The sequence below is a fragment of the Etheostoma spectabile genome, chromosome 5 (genome assembly GCF_008692095.1).
Source record: "Etheostoma spectabile isolate EspeVRDwgs_2016 chromosome 5, UIUC_Espe_1.0, whole genome shotgun sequence".
NCBI lineage: Eukaryota > Metazoa > Chordata > Actinopteri > Perciformes > Percidae > Etheostoma > Etheostoma spectabile.
Genome location: NC_045737.1, coordinates 9,020,154 through 9,035,208, shown reverse-complemented (window position 1 = coordinate 9,035,208; position 15,055 = coordinate 9,020,154). Strand labels below are relative to the sequence as shown.

General features: G+C 40.8%; 2 protein-coding genes across 3 annotated transcripts in view; one reads left to right on the top strand and one right to left on the bottom strand.

Moving 5' to 3' along the window:
• Positions 1 to 277: 277 nt before the first annotated feature.
• Positions 278 to 7,010, bottom strand: cdk7 (cyclin-dependent kinase 7). Its single transcript, XM_032515728.1, has 12 exons — positions 6,785 to 7,010; positions 6,489 to 6,548; positions 6,364 to 6,397; positions 6,207 to 6,274; positions 4,752 to 4,820; positions 3,385 to 3,495; positions 3,159 to 3,277; positions 2,517 to 2,616; positions 2,331 to 2,417; positions 2,089 to 2,238; positions 1,363 to 1,501; positions 278 to 674 (listed from the first exon to the last, which is right to left on the bottom strand). Exons 1-12 carry the CDS (start codon positions 6,848 to 6,850, stop codon positions 646 to 648), a joined length of 1,032 nt encoding a protein of 343 aa, XP_032371619.1. The 5' UTR covers positions 6,851 to 7,010; the 3' UTR covers positions 278 to 645.
• A 7,019-nt stretch (positions 7,011 to 14,029) lies between these two features.
• Positions 14,030 to 15,055, top strand: part of setbp1 (SET binding protein 1) — a 34,332-nt gene continuing 33,306 nt past the window's right edge. Inside the window, exon 1 of one of the 2 annotated variants that reach the window (XM_032515664.1) lies at positions 14,030 to 14,938. The gene's annotated coding sequence lies outside the window, so the exon portion shown is untranslated. The remainder of the gene's footprint in view (positions 14,939 to 15,055) is intronic. The other variant, XM_032515666.1, reaches the window with a different exon arrangement.

Here is a 15,055-nt window from a genome sequence, read left to right as displayed (position 1 = left end):
TCACTTGCACACTAGTATTAAATCAGTTCATAGAGAAAGAGTAGTCAGCTCAACATACCACATAAGAAATATATATTTTTTTAAATAACATGGCTTTGTTTGATTCTGAGTGGCCAATCATGGCGTTATGGTCTGTTTTTTTTTTTGCCATGTAAAGCAGATCATTGTTCGTATAGCCTGGTTTAAGACCCCTCTGTGTCCTGCGTCATCCTGCCAGGGTTCTATGCATGTGCACCATTCAATAACATTCACCGTACATGAAATAAATCAGGCATGCTTGTTTGGTTGTTCTTATTTTCAGTCACATAAAAATAAATATTACAACAGGCACCCAGAGCTTAGGCATCATTGTTACAATGAAGAAAGACCAAAGCCAACGCTATTGACTTCTGTTGTACATCAGTTGATGGGATGCTACACACAGCAGCACGTTGGACAGGTAGAGCGAAACTTAGATACAATTCTCAACTGATTTAACATCTAAAACCTCTAAATTGTCCTATAGTCAACTACATCTGAGCCTTTTTGCCTCTGTTGGACATCTTTTTTTTCCCATTCCGGAGGACGATAGTGGGCAACGCCGGGTAGCTGACCCACGCGATGGCGTGAAAATGTTGATCATCTGATTAACCCGGTCTCATCTGGTCAGAAAATGAGCTTCTTCTTCATTATAGCTGAAAATACAAAAGCTGTTGTTACAAAACATTAGAAAAAGAATACTTCAAACAAGTAACAATATAGCCAAACACTGCATCTACACTATATGCAGCAATCTGCTAACCACTTAAGTTTTGTCTACTGAAGGTACGTGGAAATTATCTCTGTAAATATACTGTAGCATAGCGTATAGTCAACCCAGATATTTTCCAAACCACAGAAGGAGCTGGAAAAGCTTTGAACCTCCCAGTAACACCAAGGTCCTCCTTCAGTAAAACATATCCTGTACCACAATCCACTAAACTGTGTGTGTGTGTGTGTGTGTGTGTGTGTGTGTTCTACTAAGCTATATTCTGAATATCTAACTGCAGTTAAATGTGAAGCCAACACCCTTTGAATTGCTAGGTTCAATCAAGTGCTATTCTAGATTTATGACCGTAGTGTGCATAACCATGCGAACACAGGATCGCTTCACTGGGCTAAAATGCTTCATGCTTCATTCAAGTTTGGTCTGAGTGTAATGTTCTTAAAATGTCCAGCCCCTTTCAAACTATGCCTTAAACATTTTTGGGGCAGAAACTGTTTATACCAAAACTTTAACTTGTTTTACCATCATTACATTGGCCTGCGTTTTTTGACTTTGGTTATGTAAAAGGTAAAAGTGGTACTTGGTGGATATACATAGAAACTATATGTGCTGATTACCTGTCTCTGGGCCCTCGAGTTTCCTCTTGAGGCAGATTGTTTCCTTCTCCCTCAGAGCCTCAGCTGCACAGTTGGGTCGGGGGAGTTGGGGACCAGGAGTGGGAGCAGGTCGATTACTGAAGTATCTCATCGTCAGAGCCTTGGGAACAACAGACAACAGTGTCATCAACATGTCATTGTTACCTTCAAAAATGCAAGAATCTATGTACATAAGGTATGGTTTTGTTTTGGTCTATCATTGTCACTTTAGTCTTCCAAGAATGTTTCCAAGAATTGAAAAACTTGCCATTCATGGTTTTATTATTTGTAGCTTACTTGTTGTTCCTTTCTTTTAGTTTTGCTTTTATGTAATTAAGAAACTTGTTTTCAAAAAGAGCTCTTTAAGTAACACTATGCTTATTATTGGAAAATGTGTAGATTTAAAGACATCTGGATATGTTTCATAAACATCATATTGATCAAAGTCACCATTAGAAAATCGGTTTATTGAAGTGTTTAACTTTTGATTGTATAATTTTCTTTTACAATCTGCTACAGAAAATAGAAAATATATCCCTCCAATAATGTTCAGTTCAAGTCAAAATAAATCATTAAATGTAAGACGAGTCAACATGATTTTTAGACTTTTAGGCAAGCTGTGGTTTTTAATGTCTGCACACACTTAACCTTGCATAACTCTGATACTATTAAAGTGAGAATAGCTACTGTGCTTTAGTGGTGTACTACCTGTGTTGCTGTGGTCCTCGTCAAGGGGTTAAAGGTGAAGAAGCTCTGTAGCAGCTCTAGTAAGTCGTCTCCAGCTGCACTAAATATATGTTCCAGAGGTGTGCCAGGGAATATTTTGAAAGACACATAATCTGGTAGACTACTCATTCCCTGTTGACATAAATGACAAACAAATTACACAAGGACCTTCAAATGTAAGCAGAGTAAAAACATCCATCACTGGGGAGATAACAGACACCAACCGGCCATGTTTCTTCTGTGGGCGTCCCAAGAGCCTCAAAGATCTTAGTTAGCTGGTCAAGGTCGGAGTCTCCAGCAAGGAATGGTATCTACAGCAAAAGAGACATTCAGAGACATTAGCAAGCATACACAAATAAAAGCCTTCCCTGTTACTGTATGAACATCTCTTTGAATTGAGGTTTGTGTACCCGAAGGAGTAACTCTGCCAAGATGCATCCCACTGCCCACATGTCAACACCCACACCGTACATCCTGGCACCAAACAGGAGCTCAGGGGAGCGGTACCACCTAGGAAAAGGATCAATAAATAGAGTTACATTTTCAACATCACTATATTAAAACAAGCATACAGAATATGACTTTTCTAGTTTGACTAGAACAGTTGGGGAAACCTTGAGATTTTTTTTTGCTTAAGAGAAGATTAGATTACCATGGTTCCATTTATATTTAAAGCATGTGTTGTCGCACACATTAGTCACAAATGTATTTTCTCATGACTTTTTTAAAGATTATTTTTTGGGCATTTTAGGCCTTTAATTGCCAGGATAGACGAAGACATGAAAGCAAAGTGGGGGGGGAGGCAAAGGGCCGCAGGTTGGTGTCGAACACGTGGCCGCTGCGCCAAGTGAACCTCTATATATGGGTGCAGGCTTCACCAACTGAGATTTCTGGGTGCCCATTACAAACTTTTAACTTAATAAAGTTAGACACATGAGGATTTATTTATCTCAAGTGATTAAGATAAGCTGTTTTCCAATGAGTGTCACAAAAACACAGGGGAATGTGCAGATAAGTCTAAGTTTTGTATTATTAATACAATAAGCACGGACCTGGTAACAACTTGATGTGTGTAGACTCTGTTGGGGCTGCCAAATGCTTTGGCCAAACCAAAATCAGCCAACTTCAACACTCCGTTGCCATCTAACAGCAGATTATTGGGCTTCAGATCCTGGACACACAAAGTAATGAATGTGAGTAATGAAAATGTGAGTTATTGACTATATGTGTATATATTTGTGTACTGTGTGTGTGTGTGTGGAGCATCGGTGCTCTTACCCTGTGTAGGACCCAGTGTTGGTGCATATACTCTAATCCCTGTAGAGTCATTAGAATGTAGGCTTTGATGTTGGCTGGAGTCAGGACTAGGCTGGTGTCTTTGATGATCACCTTAAAATAAAAATAAATAAGACAAAGAGGTTTAGGTAAAGCCGGATATCTGACAACTAATAATCTTCATCCATTACCTAATGCAAAACCATTAGGTAAAATGGTTTTACAGGTCTCTGGGCCACACATTCAAAAACAAATTACACTTATCTGAACAGATAAGAGACTTAAGGAAAACTGAGATGTATCTCTGAAGAAGTAGACACAGCTGCAGCCAAGCTAAACAGCATTCAACCTCTCACCCAAAATCTCCATTGTTCCAGCAGCTCCAAAAACACTGACTTTAGTACCCTGCTATGTAATTTAATTGGCAATAAAACCATTGAACATCTGTAGCAAATAAACGTACACAGCGAAATCTAACTATGTGGCCTAAAAATAGTCTTTTAGCATCCATTATAAGATGAGCATCATATTTCATCCTCATGTCTTTCTGCTGCCTGTGAGCCACTAATGGCATCAATTCATTGTGAGAGCCAAAAGCGGAGTGTTATTGATTTTTTTAAAGTGTATTTATCTTGTTTTGCATCGTTCTATTAAAGTCTAATGCATGGGTGGTGGCCGACCATCTGGAGCCTTGTATGCTAAAACAAACCAGAAGAAGAAAACTATAAAAGCCTCAGTGACCTTGCACAACCACTTAATAGTTAGATGAGAGCACTCATGCCGCTGCTATCTTTGTCATCCTGCTTATATTTTCTGTGCTACTCTGTATGTCATCTAACCTCACACCTCTCAATCATAATCTCTTAATTTATTAGTTTGTTTTTTGGCCTTCTCAGCCGTTCACAGATTGGAAGCGGAACAAAGCAGCAAACAAATAACTATCACAGTTGCCACACAAAGTAGATATTTGTGAGAAAAAGAACTTACTAATGTAACCCAGCTTTTAAATGCTCTCTCCCTGGTCTCTAATAAGCGTGAGGTAATAAAGACTGAAATTTCCATCTGGTGGCCCACCAATGAAATGCAACATTGTGTTCTTTCACAACCATAAATGAGTGATGTAAATCTCCATACAGAGACAGTGTATATGGATAATACACATATGTATAATATAATGAGTGATGATTTAAAAAGGAGTGGATTTACCTCTATATTAATCATTGATGTTGCATTTTGTGGAAAGAAAATAGGCCAACCCGTAAAGCATTTTCAAATCTAGAATTTGCAGATATTGAAAAACATTATGAAAAATGTATTTAGTTTGTCTATCCCTGGAAAGACATAGATGGGTTGAAAGAGGACTGTCTTACCTCCAGATCGGTTTCCATGAAATCAAACACCAGGCTGATGTTGGATTTGTGTCCAAAGGCATCCAGCAGCTAGAAAACACACAGCAGATGAAATGTTAATGCTCAGTTCAAATTAGGAGAATACGCACAATATAGAAAGTTCATTCTTTTTTCCATTAATACCATTAACATATTAGATATGGAACCAATCAGTTAGTAAATCTTCAAGCATGCAATAAGGACATAAAAACCTGGATAGTCTACAATTTCCTGATGTTAAACTCAGACAAAACTGAAGTTATTGTACTTGGCCCCAAAAACCTCTGAAGCTCATTATCTAAAGATATAGCTACGCTGGAAGGCATTGCCCTGGCCTCCAGCACCACCTTAAGGAATCTCTGAGTTATCTTTGATCAGGATTTATCCTTTAATGCTCACATAAAACCAACTTCAAGGAATGCCTTTTTTCACCTGTGTAACATTGCAAAAAATAGGCTGTCTCAAAAAGATGCAGAAAAACTTGTCCATGCATTTGTTACTTCAAGTCTGGAATATAAAATTCTCCAATATCAGGTTGCTCCAAAAAAGTCCCAACGGACTCTCCAGTGGATCCAGAATGCTGCGAAATGACTACTAATACGAACTAGGAAAAAAAAATACATTTCTCCTGTATTAGCTTCTCTGCGCTAATTTTAGATCCAGAATTGAATATCAAATCCACTTCACCTACAGAGCTATTACACAGCTTGGTTAAAAAAAGTCTGGTTAATGTATCGGATGTAAAGCCTTTAGTTACCCAGCTCTTCTCTTGTAGAACAAGCTGCCAATTTTGGTTTGAGAGGCAGACAACATCCCCACATTTGAGAGTAATCTTAAAAAACTATAAGCTTTTTGATACAGCTTATAGTAATGGTGGCTCAGGGTTGCCTTGGACCAACCCTTAGTTATGCTGCTAGATGTTTAGATTGCCGGGGGACTTTCTACAACACACTGAACTCCCCCCCCCCTCTCTCACCCCATTTGTGTGCATTCATGTCCCATTGCTGCATGTTGCTAACTTAGCTTCTCCCTTGGAGTCCTTGTGCTTTCTCACCTTACCGATCGTGGCTGCATCTGCTGCTATGGTCCTGCTTGACGCCCACTGCTACTACTACTATCATTATTATTAGTCATGGTCAAAAATCTTCACTGTTAATCCCGATGGGTTTATTATGTGATTCCATTTCACTCACTGCTATAATTGTTATGGCCGTCTCCAGCCAGGTTTGGTCCGAGGTTAAAGGAAGTTTGTCTTTGCCACTGTGCACCAAATGCATGCCCTTAGGGAATTGGTTGTGTCCTTGTAAATTATAGAGTGTGGTCTAGACCTTCTCTAGCTGTAAAGTATCCTGAGATAGTTTCTGTTGTAATTTGACACTCTAGTTAAAATGTAATTTAATTAATTAGAAGTTACAAACATAATGAATTTGTACCCACCCCAATAATATTTGGATGATGCAGTTCTTGCAGCAGTTTGATCTCACGAAGAGCGGTCCTATTAATACCTATGGATAAGAAATGGTTATATATTAGTCATAACAGGTAGATGACAATGGACTGCACTGTGTGGTATAAACAGAAAGTCAGCATTTACCATCTTTAGCCTCAGTTCTGTGGCCAACCTTAATCTGCCAGAAAAAAAGACAACAATTTGGTGGTAAATATCAGCATAGCATACAAATGCTAACAGATGTCCAAACTTGAGCTGATTTATTATACCTTTTTAATGGCAACTATGGTATCATTCGTTTTGTCCCTGGCTTTGTACACTGTGGCGAACTGCGGAAGAGAAACAGAGAGCAATTAGTACAGAATACAGACACCAATGTGGGGTTTTTTCACCCGTACTGCTGCTGTAAGGACAATAGCATGGACCAGCAAGTCTTTGTTGACATTAACAACCAGCTAACGCTGTTAGCTTGCTAACATGTTCCTGTACATCGAGCCACAACCTGCAAGAGGAAGAAAGTAGAGAGATATAAAGACCCAAATATGTGATGTTTGTCTCCACTTACCTGACCCTCTCCGAGGAAATCCAGTTTCTCGTATCGCTTAGTTCTGGATTTTACATCAAGCGCCATGGTTAGCTAACTGTCAGTTTCATCAGGAGACACTTCCTGTCTTGTTAAAGGTCCGTCCGTTCTCTTTCCGGGTTAGAAGAGGTGTTTTATTGGCCGACACCGCCACCTACCGGTTCACCACTGAGGACGGGAAAGCAACTTGCAAAGCAGGTCTATATAAACAATGAGAATGTGATTTAAATTTACAGTGAATTGTTTTATATTATTTTCTATTTTGAATGTCGTGCCACAATTGGTTACTGTATCATTTTATGAAGGGTCTGTTTACTATTATTACTTTATTATTACAGAAACATGGAACTACTAACGTGACTACTACTGCTACTACTGCTACTACTATCACTACTATGATAATCATCATCAATAAATATTTGACATATTACATTTAGTAGGATTTCAACAATAAACAACAATCAAAGAAACAACAATAAACAATAAAAGAAAAACAAAGCTTAAATCTGATCTGTTATCAAATTACTAACAAATTACTAAAAAATAGGTAATCTTGTGCTGTATTATTATTTAATTTACATGTTAGGTTCAAAGGGAATTTTTTCATAGCTTTCTTTTAATGTTTTACAATGTATGTGTATGATTATATTATACATTTTAGAGAGTTTCTGTCTACAACTAATACTACAACTAATAATAATATTTCTGTGATATAATACTGTGATAATAATACAATGGTACACTTTTTCATACTGCACTTTGTATGATTTCTTAATCAATGACAGAAAAACAAATCTCAACTCAGATCTTATATGTTCTGAAATTCCTGTAACATTTCACAGTTGTTATACAATATGCAATAGTGTTATGTTCCGTTTTTCTTTTTTTCTTTCTTTCTTTTTAAACAGTTAGCAGTTTGACATTGGTCCCTTGGGAGTCTCTTCTGTCAGTTAGGAAGGTTTTGTGATCCATGCACCGCTGAACACATCTCTACATCCCATCTCCATATACTGTAGATACCCTCACATCCCACAGGATTAGCCATGGCTCCTCTCCTTTGACCCTCCCTGCCACACACACCACACACACACACACACACACACACACACACACACACACACACATACACACACACACATATACACACACACACACTTTCTCTCTCTCTGACTGACTTCCTGTTAAGTTTGACAAAAGGACTGTGAAGGATCAGCAGGCCTAATACACCCCTCATTCTCCCCTCAAATGCATGCACATTTATACTCTGACAGCTCACAGATGTGACTGACAGGACCGTATGTGCCCATGCAACCATGAAGAGAAGAGAAGAGAAGAGAAGAAGAGAGAGAAGAGAAGAGAAGGGAAGAGAAGGGAAGAGAAGACACAAGAGAAGAGACTCTAGCAGTAATCTAAATCTTTCCTGGCATTGTATCATCAACCTTACATTACATTATTGTAACGTGGAGCATAACTGTCCATTGGCGGACATAACTCAGACCAACTTACATCACTCCCTCTAAAACAAATGTGGCATATTGATGTCCTCCCTCTAATTCTGATATGATTTGAGGGCATTCTTGTGCTCACTCCCCTCAGTCTCTCTGTGAGACTGTGGATGAGGAGAGCAGCAGCTGAGTTATGGAGGCATAAGTGATTCTGGTGGCATTTATACAGTTTGTCACAGTAAATCTCATGATAGCATGGGTAACATTATGCACAATAACTCATTCTGGTGATGTGTCACATTAGCAGATGGTGCTGTTGGACTGGTATGTGAATGTGTGTGTGTGTGTGTGTGTGTGTGTACCTCTGTAAGACGGGCAGGAGGAGAGTGAAACCACAGGGCTGTTTATCAAACTTATAGGAAGTGGGTGTTTTTGAGCAAGGACGTGTCGCACCACCACATCCTGCTGCTGGAAAGACAGGACAGGGTTCACACGGTGTACAGTAAACAACTAATGCAGGCGAGGTCTATTTTGTGTGTGTGTGGTGTGGTGTGGTGTGGTGTGTATGTGTGTGTGTGTGTGTGTGTGTGTGTGTGTATGTGTGTGTGTGTGTGTGTCTTTCTGTCTGTCTGTGATATGTGGCCACTTCATTCAACACTGTACACTGATTGTAAATAATCTGGCCTGTTGTCTTTGAAGGAGATGAAGTGGAGGCCATTCAGGTGGTCCCTGAAGATGTATTTTGGTTTTAACAGTTAATTTCCTCCTTGCATCACTCTGCCAAACACCCATTCTGTTAAACACATTAACAACTGGCAATTAGATTTTTGCCACCACCACCATGCATATCACATCAAAATGCAAAAAAATAGATTGAATCTGATGAAAGTGGGAAATCTTAAGTTGCAAAGGCTATTTTTGAGAGAAAATAACATGGCCAAAAGCTTCAGCTCTTCTCCATAATATATCTAAAAAGATGTCCAACAATTTTGGCTATTGTACAGTTAGACATCCTCTTTCTGCTTCAGTTTGTCACATTGCTCCATTTCAAATTTTAGTCATTCATTGCTCCATTTAACTTTTTAGTCATAGCACATGCCCTCTGTCTGATCAATACATCGGAAAGATAAGATTTAAAAGGAACTTTGATACACTGACTGAATGTGTAAGAGAAGAGTGATTCAGCGCTTTCACAGCCAGTGCTGTATTACACACCTGCTGCACATCTCTGTCTTGGTTTTACTCACTCACTCTCAGGGGAAGTGGCTGTGTTCTGTCATCTAGGGAGTTTTCCTATTTGTTTCTGTTTCTGACTCTCTCACATAGGCCCACACACATGCAGCTGTATCTGACCACATGCAGTTATAACACAACAGGATGTTGTAGGGTGGATGTTTGAGGTGTGAATGTTCGCATAGGCTGTGACAAACAATGTCTGTTTCTGAGAACTAATAATTTATTATTCATTGTGTCTAATAGATGCTCCCACTCTTGATCTGTTGCTTGTTTTTTTCCCCCTTAGTAGCCTATAGCGTACACGCTACGATTTGAATCCAGATGTATCAAACCTCCGACACTGACTTACTGGCATCAATTACAGTCCACAGCATAAGTCAGTATTTCCATTTCACATTTATTCTTTGCAGATGTATGTAGTGACAAGACAATAAGAAAGCAGAAGGACAAACATTATCTTCCTTACTGCTGTTTGTTTACAGCCAACGCAGAGATTCATCAAATTGGTGCTGTCAGTCCTGGGTTGCATTGTTAGATGCCAGAACTGTCAGTTTGAATAAATATTAGGGCAGCATTTTTGTTCCTCATCCTCCAGCATCTGAGGCATCAGCATACACCGGGGCTTGTGGAGGACTTCAAGATGAGCCCACTTGATTGCTGGGCTCATACAGAGACAACATTATGATAATGTCCCTATAAGTAGCAGGGGGATGGGCACAGTGTCGTTTCTTCACATAGACAGAGCCAGCAGGGAGTCTGCAGTCAACTGCATTTAGGACTGTCTTTGTTGTTGTCTTAGCTCCCATCTGCTTTGCTGTTTTGTTGCGGTCTACATCTCCTCTCAGGCGTTGTTATCGCTCTCATTAGAAGAATATCTATCTCAGCCCCAAATAGAGAACAAAGTCTTTCAAATAACTTTTTCTCCCCCCTTTGTGTGTGTGTGTGTGTGTGTGTGTGTGTGTCTCTACCATTGTATATGCAATGACTGAATGTGCAAATGGCAGGTGTCCTCTTTAGTTGTTAAGAGAGACGGTACACTGTGTGCTAGGCAGTTCTGCTATAATTCATTGCTTTATGTAGCCTATACGCTCAGTTTTTCTGTCTAACATAAATTCTGGAAATACATGTGGAGACAAGCAGAGGATGTGTAAAATTGGTCCCAGGATGAATTCAAACCCCCATGATGCCACGGCTACTGTCTTGTACAATGATAGGCAGCAGGGTGTTACAGCCAGTCGTCTTTGGAAGGTAAATGAGGGAGAAGAGTAGGCCATTCTGGTTGTATGGTTTATCAGAGTGTATTAGGAGCTGGAGATAAAAGTGTGTTATCCAAGAAGTCATTTACTTCATTAAGCCAGTCAGATCACTGAGGCCTCAGTAGTCAGCCTCGTCACGTCCATACTCTCAATCTATCACATGGCTTACCCTTACTTCTCACACCAACACCACGACACACACCACCATGCACCATTCCACACACCACACACACACACACACACACACACACACCACACAACTGCCACACACAGCACACACTACCACGCACACACACACACACACACATGCACACACACACACACACACACATGCCCACACACACGCACACACGTACACATGCACACACACACACACGCACACATGCACACACGTACTCATGCACACACATGCACACACACACACACGCACACACAATACACACAGATCCACTTTTGTCACACACACCTCTATCTGCAAAACACAAGAGCACACACACACACACACACAGACACACACACACACACACACACACTCCCTCTATCTCAGCTAACCCCATTACCTCTGTTAGTCCCGGGGGTCTCTGAGCTCTGATGAACCCTCTGCTGCCCGGTGAGATTAGTGGACTCCCTGAGAAAAGCCCTTCATTGATTGAACGCAAGTCTCTCCTGCTCGCAATGTCAGCTCAAGGTTAGCTCTCGCTGCTCTCTTTCCCGGCACAGTCAAGTGCTGTAGCTTTGTTGTGAATATCAGTGTGATATTATTATTTAACCTCTGCTGACTCCACTGCTTATATTATTCATAAAAAACAGTTAACCAATTATTGACATTCACCTTCAGAGCCTCTCTTTCCTTCCTCTCTCAGTCCTTCTCTCCAGTGGCCCCACTTACAGTAAAGCATTTGCCAAAGCATTTATTAATCTATTAATTCATTGTGAATCATTTTTTCTCCTTCTTCACTTCTTCATCTGAATCTCTGTTCTCCCCATCAACGAAACCACAGAGGACCTGTTACCACATCTAAGCTTCAGCATTTGGTAAAGTGGATTGAATGATATTCACTTTTATGTATTGGCATGGGGAGGCATTTACTTTGCATCTCACTTGAGGGACGGAAGATCTCCCAGACAAAAAGGCAAGGAGAGATGAAGGAATTGGGGCAGCTATCAGTCTGTAACAGAGAGTTAGATAAATGGCTGAATCCTAAGGACAGAATGATCTTTTTATGTTGAACTTGATGAACATGAGTGATGCACCAGATTTCCTGTAGCGGTGAATAGAGATGAAAGGATTATCTAGATATTTAGATTATTCAGGCAGGAACGTTGCCCTGCACGGCCGTCTTTTTCCTTCCCATCATAATTCAATATTTACAGTTTCAGCTGGAAAACTGCTCCCTCTTGGCTGCCTGTATCTGGTATCCATGGCAACAGATTTGAGAACAGAGTGCCGTCTGTATGTGTCCGTGTGTGTGTGTGTGTGTGTGTGCGCATGAGTGTCTGTGTGTAATGTTTACTGATACACTGCAATTGATTGGTTGTTGGGGAGCAGCTGTTGACCCCTCACTCTCAGGGGTCTCTTTGTATTCTTGCACACATCCCAAATCAATAGACACACATAAATGTGAACACACACACACACACAGACGTTATTCTAAATTTGTGAGGTCTTAAAATTTATCTTAGAGTCAAATTTTATTTCTCATCTTCAACCCTAACGTCAAGCTCCAAATTTATGTGTAGGCCTAGTCTTATCTTTATACAATAACCGAGAGCCTAATTTAATACAATACTGGCCCCATGAGTGGAGAAATGAGCAAATGGGCAAAGAGTTGTGCCATTGTTCTGAAAACAGCCCCAATAAAATAAAGACTCTAAACACAACATACACACACTTATCCCAAATGCTCTAACATACACACAGATACACACATACAAATAACACGTTTTGGGATTCTAATCAATGTGCCACAGCAGGGGAAGTGAAAAGCAATAACACCCAAACCACGGATGGCACTGCAGATTTTTAACTACAAGTTTGTAACACAGCTGAGTGTTTACATGCTACTGAGCACACAATCACAAATACCACCCCGGCTAATGAAATACCTCCCAGTGGGTGCTTTACACGTGGGCACACGCGCGCGGGCACACGCGCACACACACACTACACACTACACACACACACAGCAGGGATGAGTGACAGTAACTATGGGGCACCAAGAGGGAAAGGTCATCACATAATTTGCATTGCTTGTTAATGTTTAAGGATGTTTTCCATACATGAAGGTCAAGGTTTGCATGGAGAAACACAACTTCTGACAATGATGAATGTAATGGAACAACTGTGGCTTGTTTAAGGCTGGTTGATAGTGGGTTTTTGTTTCCACCCTGCTGTAATTTGGCATATTAAAGGGAAAGCACCACCTCGCACGCACACGCGCGCGCACACACACACACACACACACACACACACACACACACACACACACACACTTAAATCTACCTTTATTCTTCCACTCAACCACACGCCCACCTTGTCTTCTTCTGAAGAAAAAATGTGTGTTGTGTTAACTTTTGTCTCCCTGAACACACACTTAATTATACTGTGTCTGTCAAATTACATCATCTCAACTCATCCCAGTAGTTGCGGTTTATGGGCAAACCATTGGTGATAAACATTATTTATAGGTTAGCCCAAGGGTTTGCAAAATGTTTCATGCCAAAACTCTCCTGAGGATGAGCAATAGAACAACATCTGATAAGAATTATGTATTTAGTAATGACTCAGCAGAGGTTTTGCCTCTACTCATCTACAGGATGAGTGTGAAACACCCGATTATATTATTTCTAATACTTTAAATCTGTTGTCTTGGAATTGCAAAACTGTATCAGAATTATTTGGAGTAGGATATAGGTCTTTTTTTGTGATCACCGCCAGTTTAATCCGTTTTAGGATGTTTTCATCCAATTTATGCAAGCTAGGCTATTTACGTTTGAAGAATTTGCATCTATTCATTCATTGTTAGGATGTATTCATATAAAGAACAAGTGTTGAACTGTGTTAAACTGTCCTTGACAAAGTCCAACATAATTTCTATAAGGCCATCAAACATTTTATTTTCTTTGTATTAGACATTTTTACACTTGTATCCAATACTTGAAGGCTACACTGTATAAAAGTTCTGTAGGTAGACCTATCTGAACCTGTTGAAAAAAGGCAAAGCATCACTCTGTTCGTACAGCAGTGACTCAGTAAAACAACATGCCTTTTGCCAGATGTTGCTTTCACCCTTTGCATTACAGTCCCATAGGAGAAGGCCATGGGAATTAGGGGAAGGTCGCAAAAGGAGACGCGCTGAATGCGTTTGCTGCCAGGTGGAGGCGATGTCGCTCCTCCTCTCGGCTCTCCTCTCTTCTGCTCGGCCAGAGAGAGCTTTCAGTCTGCGGGGTGAGATCATTACCAGACACCAGGCTCCGGAACCTGACATTCACCGATCGGAAAAGCAGAGAGAGAGACAGAGTGAGAGAGAGAAAACCCTGAACCAATGCAACCGGCGAGGAAAAGCGAGCTAAACCCCCGTCTCCTGCATCGGCTCGTCAGTCTGCCGTAGGCTACTGGCGGCTGAAAGCGCGGTTTTGCCGCTGACATTTTCCCGCTGGATTTGGGCTTGTAGTCGGATGCGGGCTTGTTTTGACTGCAGTAATAGTCCTACTCCCCCCCCTCCTCCCCTACCAACCGAGTAGCGGATTTGCGAGGGATCTCAGCGCTGTGCGGCTCCCCGAGTGACCAGCGATCCTGCAAGGCACCGGAGACGCACTCTGCACCGCCGCGGCTCCCCACCACACGAGTCAATCCGCAAGAGTCCTCTAAAGATCTTATTTCTGTAAGGAATTGGACATAAGCGCCAAGTTTGCGATTGGATTTCCCCCCCCCCCCGTGCTGCTACCTTGCTTCTGTCATCAGATCGGCTGAAAATCCCATTTTCGTTTTTTTTCCTTTCCAAAGCACCGTTGACGCCATTTTCCTCGGGGTTTTCTGTCAAAAAAAAAAAATACATATATTCTGGCACCGTTTGACAGCTCCCCGGGAGGCTGTCATCCCATCCGTCGCTTGTGTAAAATGTGTCTAAATGGATTGTAAATGATCTTGATAAAATATTTACACGATAGAGCCGAGTGTGTGACAACATTAGACATGGGTAAGTAGCCCCAGTTGACTGGCCACATTCCACACCTGAATGCACCTTTCCTATACATGCTTCTAGAAATGTTAGGCTGTAGCATTGCTGTGTGTCTGCTTTAACGTTACATGCTTG

Bases quoted from the DNA above. Each gene is read 5' to 3' on its own strand.
- cdk7 (XM_032515728.1), bottom strand. From the start codon at position 6,850: ATGGCGCTTGATGTAAAATCCAGAACTAAGCGATACGAGAAACTGGAT. The intron at 6,398-6,488 runs GTATAATAAATC...TTTTTCTGGCAG, and splicing joins CCATAGTTGCCATTAAAAAG to ATTAAGGTTGGCCACAGAAC. The intron at 2,239-2,330 runs GTTGGTGTCTGT...TTATGTCAACAG, and splicing joins CCACAGAAGAAACATGGCCG to GGAATGAGTAGTCTACCAGA.